The 7,449-nt window shown below is 25.5% G+C and overlaps 1 protein-coding gene across 1 annotated transcript; it reads left to right on the forward strand.

Moving 5' to 3' along the window:
* The first annotated feature begins 288 nt into the window (after positions 1-288).
* Positions 289-1,511, forward strand: LOC101495358 (probable carboxylesterase 12). The gene has a single exon (XM_004505143.4). The coding sequence runs from the start codon at positions 457-459 to the stop codon at positions 1,420-1,422; it is 966 nt and encodes a 321-aa protein (XP_004505200.1). The 5' UTR covers positions 289-456; the 3' UTR covers positions 1,423-1,511.
* The last annotated feature ends 5,938 nt before the right edge of the window (positions 1,512-7,449 follow it).

The following is a 7,449-nucleotide window of genomic DNA, read 5'->3' on the forward strand; positions in this document are numbered from 1 at the left end:
TAAATTATTAGTGTCAGTTAAATTAATCTTTAAATTTAATAAATTGACAAATACATCACACTAAAATTGTAAAATACATCCTTAAATCGACAAATTGACAAATACATCACATTTTTTTTATAAAAATTTCACCGATAAATTTATTTTAAAACATTGAGAGATAAATGTTGACAAGTTAAATATTCAATTACATTACCACTTAAAAAAATCTAACAGACAAAATATAGATAAATAATATAATTTTAATGATGTATTTATCTATTTAGAAAAGTCAAGAGCTAATGTAATTGATATATAATTTCATATATTAATTTGCTTCTTCACTATAGAAAATATAAATGTAGTAGGTACTTCAATTTTCCACATAAAAAGAGTGCTTCCACTTGTTCTAGTTTTCAACCTTCCTTAACGGTAAAGAAGAAACCCTTGGAAATATCTTCACTATCTCTCTATACTATGGATTCAAGCTCAAACGAAGTAGTTCTAGATCTCTCACCGTTACTAAAACTCTACAGAAACGGCCACGTAGAAAGACTCTCAGGATGCGACGTCGTTCCACCATCTTTTGATCCAACGACAAACGTTGAATCCAAAGACGTTACAATCTCAAAAGAAAACAACATATCCGCTAGAATCTTCATTCCTAAACTCAACAACCATGATCCAATTCAAACCCAAAAACTCCCTCTCCTTGTTTACTTTCACGGTGGTGGTTTCTGCATACAAACACCTTTCTCACAAAAATACCATAAATTCCTCAACTCAATCGTTTCTCAAACTAATGTAATCGCTGTTTCCGTTCATTACAGAAGAGCACCAGAACACCCTCTTCCTATAGCTTACCAAGATTCATGGGAATCCCTTAAATGGGTCGCTTCTCATATAAACGGAAACGGTTCTGATGAATGGATTAACCGTTACGCTGATTTTGAAAAAGTGTTCTTTTCAGGAGACAGTGCGGGTGCTAACATTGCACATCACATGGGTATTCGGGTCGGAACCGAAGGGCTTCAAGGTGTTAATCTTGAAGGGATTGTTTTGGTTCATAGTTACTTTTGGGGTGCGGAAAGGATTGGATCTGAGGCTGAGAAATCTGAACATTTAGGTTTGCTTGAGAATCTATGGCGTTTTGTGTGTCCAACAACTATTGGATCCGATGACCCGTTAATTAACCCGGAAAAGGATCCGAATTTGGGGAAGTTGGGTTGTAAGAAAGTGCTTATTTGTGTTGCTGAGAAGGATTTGTTGAAGGATAGGGGTTGGTATTATAAGGAATTGCTTCACAAAATTGGTTGGGGTGGTGTTGTTGAAATTGTGGAGACTAAAGGGGAAGATCATGTTTTTCATCTGTTTAACCCAAACTGTGACAACGCTTTTTCTTTGCTTAATCAAATTACTTCTTTTATTACCAATAGTGGGTAAGCATCTAATTATGCACTACTAGTTATTATGAATAATGAATAATGAATAATAATGTAATGTAATTGGTTCTTTTTTTTTTCTTTTTTTTTTACTCAGGAATTCTAGTTTCTATTTATTTGTTTTATGTTTTTTTATTTATTTATAAATAATTAGTATTAATAATTATTTGTTAATTTTATTACAAAAAATAGTTGAACATCTTCTTTGTCAGTTAAATTCCTAATTCACAATCATCGCAGGACTCGCGTTTGTTTTATTTCTACCGATCAGGAATTTAATTTTAGCATTTGTTTATTCAATAATTAATTAATTAACCATCAATAACAACTGAACTAATACCTTATTTATCAATGTTAGTAGGTGTGGCCTAAACATTATGAAAATAATCCACCAATTCAAATTTTCAAACTAATTCTATCTGCATCATCTTGACTCAATTCATTTAAGTAAGAGTTTAATTGAATCAATTCATTTAAATTTAATGATGTTTGATTCGGGTAATAGAATTAATCTTTTAAATCCACAAATTTAATTTATTGACGTTACTTATATATTTTGCTTTGTTAAATATAATTTTATTCATTTATCTTTTAGTTAATATAAGTTTTGGTTATTTATTTTGATTTTAATTAATTCATTTTAGTCATTTAACTTTTATAGGTGTTATATTTTAGTTCATGCCACAATCATAACAAAAATTATAATATATGAAAATATCTTCTAATAATTGCCAAGTATAATATTCTTTCAAAAATATATTCAGTTAAACCAATAATAAGTTTGCACTTGAAATAAATCTTCTTGCATGATTTGAAACATATAAACTCTTTGAAATAAATAACATTCATATGAGTTTATTGTATCTTCATTTATCTTTATTAAGATTGCATACTTAACTTTATAATTAAATTGATATTTGATCTCAATAGTTCATGATAATAATTATATATTTGTTTGAAAGAGTTGTGGTGAAAATGACTAAAATAGACCACTTATAAAAGATAAAGGACTAAAATGAATACAAAAAAAGAATATAAATAACCAAAAAAAATATTAAGTAAAAGATAAATGATCAAATTTATATTTAAGATACTTTTTTACTATTTATGTATAGTTAAAATTTAGTTGTTGGATTAAATTTGAAAATTTGATGCTAATTTAATAGATATAAATGTTTTATTGTATTTGTGGTTGTATTTTAAGTATTGAATGATATGTTGTGTTATAATTTTATTATTTTAGAGATATTCAAGTATTTAAATTTAATTAAGATTTTTAAAATAAAATAATTTTTTTTATAACCCACAAACCTAATCAAATAAAGTTTGAGAACTTAAACAAACTCAAATAAAGTTGATCAATTTAGATATCCATTTTAGGATTGGGTAGTGATTTTAGTGAATATCATTGATAAATAAAAATATTAAAATTCTATCTTTTTGGCTTTGTGAGAAATATTTTTGAATAATTTATTGATGCACAAATATCATCGTCACAATATAAACCAGATGACTTTTCTGCTTAAAATCAATTGTGTTTTCTTATCTTCTTGTCGCCCTAGGAGTAGCACAAAAAGATGTATTAACATTATTGACCCAATGGGAAACCACTACAAACACCTCTACCTAGCTAGAGCTTTAAAAATGGGTTTGCCCATACGAAATATTTAAGTTTAATAATTTCAGTTTGAATGTTTTTAGAGTTTTTGGATTTGATCCGAACAAATATGTTGTCCATTAAGTCTAGCATGTATCAATATATCTGTCAATCAAGCCTCAAAATACAAATCTCGTCTTAAAAAATTATCTACTAAACTCCTTATTGAGATCATTTTTTAAGGTCTCATTTCATTATTTTATTATTTTTGTGGGTCTAATAAAAAGACTCATTAATCTAATATTTTGTCAATTGATATTTTTTTAAAAAAATTTTAGAAATTTGATTTTCTCATCTCAATTTCGGAAAAAAAACATTCTAGCAAAAAACAAAACAAAAAATTCTCATAAAAAAGGTTGATTTGTTTTGTCAAAAAAAATGAAAAACATTTTTAAAATAGAAAAAAAAATCTTAAAAAATTTCTGAAATTCTTTTTCTAAATAAAAAAATCCAATTTTGTTTTATCAAAAAAATAAAAATAAATTTATACTATTTTTTATCGAAAAAAAATCAAAACATTTTTTATTGAAAATTTTATTTTCTTGAAAAACATTTGAAAAAAGAAAGTCAAAAGATGAATTTAAAAAGTAAATCATAGGTTTTACTCATCCCACAAAATTTTAAAGATTTTATTTTAAAATTTTGAGCGCTTCTTTTTTTTAACGTCTTTTTCATTATCAAGTTTTTTGGTCTCGCAATATGTTGGCTAGGTTCAATAATTAGTAGCCATTTGAAATTGACACATGTACCTATGGGTACGAGGTAGTCTATTGTCCTGTCCGCATAACCAATTTAAAAAAAATAAAAAATAGTAATATTGAGCCACATATCAAAAATAAAGGTTGACTAAAAAAAGATCCAACTCACTTACATATCCATGACCCAAGAATAACATTTATTCAAATTGAGTTGAATATCAATTTATAATTTATACTCATTCAAATTAATTGCTTCTTAATGTATTTATAGTATACTATAAAAAAGTAGGTATGAAAGAAAATTTTCAAATTAAAAGAATTACAAACAAATTTTAAAAAAGAATCTAAAATAATGTTAAAAAATTATGCAGACTACCCGTCTAGTCCACAACTTGACTAGAGTCAGATTTGGGTAGTATTTTTTTCAGTCGATATTAAAACAGAGGTTTTTGGACCGTTCTAAAAAATTCCACAATCCATTAGAGCCGACCATAAACAGGTTGAATAGTCTATTTTGACATGACCATTTATCTAGCGATGTTTTATTTTTTCTTAAAAGAGATGATAAATATCACCTTAATTAATTCACTTTTTCAATTTGTTCGTTTATAATATTTGCTCTATTGAGCTTTTCCAACTTTTTTGGGTTACTATTGGAGTGTAGAGAGCATAGATTTAGAATTTGTTTTTTTACTATGCAGTACTCCTTTGTGATGTAATTTTCTGTGTTTCATGGATTCACTCTATGCAGTACTCCTTGTTCGGCTCCATCTTGACTTTCGGTGCGATGATTGGTGCAATAACAAGTGGTCCTATAGCCGATTTCTTTGGAAGAAAGGGGGTAATTTTTTGAGGAAAATGATGATGCATGTTTTTATTTGGGGTATTAAAATTATAAAAAGTTAGTTTTGTGAATATATATTGCAAGCAATGAGAGTGTCAAGTGCTCTCTGTATTGCAGGGTGGCTTGTTATTTACTCTTCTCATGGTCTTACTACAAAAAAACTTATGTCATTTTTTGTTGTTGTCGTAACACGTTCTCCAAAGATTTTAATTGAACTTACTTTTTTCTTTTTCTCTTATATAGGATCCAGTGCCTTTTGGATATTGGTACACTAGCAACTGAACATGGAAAGGAAGTTTTTTCACGTGGTTGGTTTTTCAATCAAAAGATTCTCAAAATTTCATTTTTGAGACAGTTACATATGTTCAAGTTATTAAAATGTGAATTTATATTTGATGTATTACGTAAGATTTCTGTCTTCGTAACAGAAATTGCGACAAAAGAACTCCGAGGAGCCCTAATTACTTTAAATCAGGTAGATTTATAATCAATTAAAGTTTTTAAATCAAATGTATATACTATTTCTCAACAATTTGATAGAGTTGATTTTTCAGGTCAAATTTTGCAAAAACCTAAAAATTATAAAGATCATCTTTTAGACCGTAAAAGACCAATATATATACACATTAATGTTCCAGAACAAGATTTAAAAAGCTTAAATTTAGGAAATAAAAATAATATTATAGATGATTTAAAAAAGTTATCATCATCAAATAATTGTTCAAGTTCAGATATTAAAATAAATGTTAAATTACATTTATAGTTCTTTAATTTAATTTCAGTTAACGTTTTAGTTCTTTATCATTTTTTTTCTTCTAATTCAATCATTTATTTTAATTTTACGTGATAATTTGATATTTTATGTTTTAAAATGCCAACAATGTTATCCTGTTTTTTTTTTACAAAAATTCAAAAAAATCATCAAATTTTTCAAACAAAACCCATAAAATTAATAATCATCTTCAATATAATGCAAATTTTATCAAATCCATAACTCAAATATTCAAATAAACTCATATTTTCATTCCCAACAATATCAAATAAAGAATGAAAATATAAATTTATTTAAAGATGTAAGTTATAAATTTGATTAAATTTGCATTTTATTGAAGATGATAATCACTATTCAAAAAGAATTAAAAGAGTCTTATTAATATTTTAAATGATATATTGATTTATAGTGATATCAAAAGTTTTTTAGAGGAAGATTCTTGTTATGAGGAGGTCATTAATCAAATAAATGAATCATTATCGAGGAATCATCTAACTCTTCTAAATTGTCTATAGATAGACACATGTGATTGTAATAATTGTGTTAAAAGAATTAATATAATTACAAAAAATTATGCTAATACATTAATTAATATACTAGGAAAATGCAAGACCCATAAATAAAGTAAAATTTTATGAAACAAGTTAAAGATATTATTGCCGAAGAAGAAATGAAAAAAATGAATTATTCATATAAAATAGAATTCAAAAAATTATGAATAGATTTAAAAAATCCACGGTTATACACATGTAACCTTAGTTGATTTACAAAATGAAATAAAAAATATTAAAAAAGAAAATCTAACACTTAAAACAAAAAGATTTAAATTTTGAATTAAATTATCTAGAGTTAGGAAAGAAAGTAATTAATGAGCAGGATAGTAGTAGTAAGATTAAGTTATATATACAAAATTTAGATAGATTAATTATGTCTAATAAATGGTATTATCCTATACAATTAATAATTAAAGAGGAGAGATGTAATTTTATAGCATTAAGAGATTTGGGAGGAGATTTAAATTGTATACAGGAGGAATAGTTTCAACCAAAATAAATGAAAAAACAAAAGAGTCACTAAGTGGAGCAAATGGTTCTAGGTTAATTGTATCTTACAAATTATCAAAAGCAAAAATTTGTAAAAGTAAAGTATGATATACAACCTCATTTTTATTGGTAAAAAATATACATGAGAAACTTATATTTAGAACTCTTTTCTTTTCTTATTTTTTTTTCATCAAGTACCGCAATTATTTTAAAATCCTAAGGAAGAAAAGTTAGTTTTGAATTTATATAACTCCAAAAATAAAAGAGTTCAATCAAATACAAGAAGAGTCAATTTCATATAAAAGTTTAATATAACAAAAACAAATGCAAATAATTATGATTAATAAAATAATTCATTATAAAAAAATAGAAGAATAAGTAAAATTTCCACAAATACAAGAAAATGTGCAAAATTTACAAAAATCATTTTCTAATTAATTATGCTATGAACATCCTAATGCTATTTTGGACTAGAAAAATCCACGTGGTATCTTTATCATATGATCTTGATTGTAAATTTATCATATGATCTTGATTGTAAAGAACAAAATGTTTCTGCTAAAGAAAGAGTAATAAAAATGAATCAACAATGTTTAGAATATTGTAAAAAAGAAATAAATGAATATTTTAATAAAGGTCATGTTAGACCAAGTAAATCACCTTGGAGTTGTTTTGATTTCCATTTAGCAAATGAATCTGAATTAGAAAGAGAATTCTAAGATTAGTTATAAATTATAATCCTTTAAACAAAGATCTAAAGTGAATTCGGTATCCAATACCAAAAAAAAAAAATTTATTTAATTAGTAGATTTGATATTTCTGCTATCAAAATTTGATTTAAAATCTGGTTATTATCAAATATAGTTAACTAATGAAGATAAGTATAAAATTATTTTTGTTGTTCCTTTTGGACATTATGAATAGAATGTTATCTCGTTATAATTAAAAAATGTACCTAGTGAATTTTAAAATATAATGAATAAAATATTTAATAATTACTTTCAATTTACAATA

Source organism: Cicer arietinum, chromosome 6 (genome assembly GCF_000331145.2).
Source record: "Cicer arietinum cultivar CDC Frontier isolate Library 1 chromosome 6, Cicar.CDCFrontier_v2.0, whole genome shotgun sequence".
NCBI lineage: Eukaryota > Viridiplantae > Streptophyta > Magnoliopsida > Fabales > Fabaceae > Cicer > Cicer arietinum.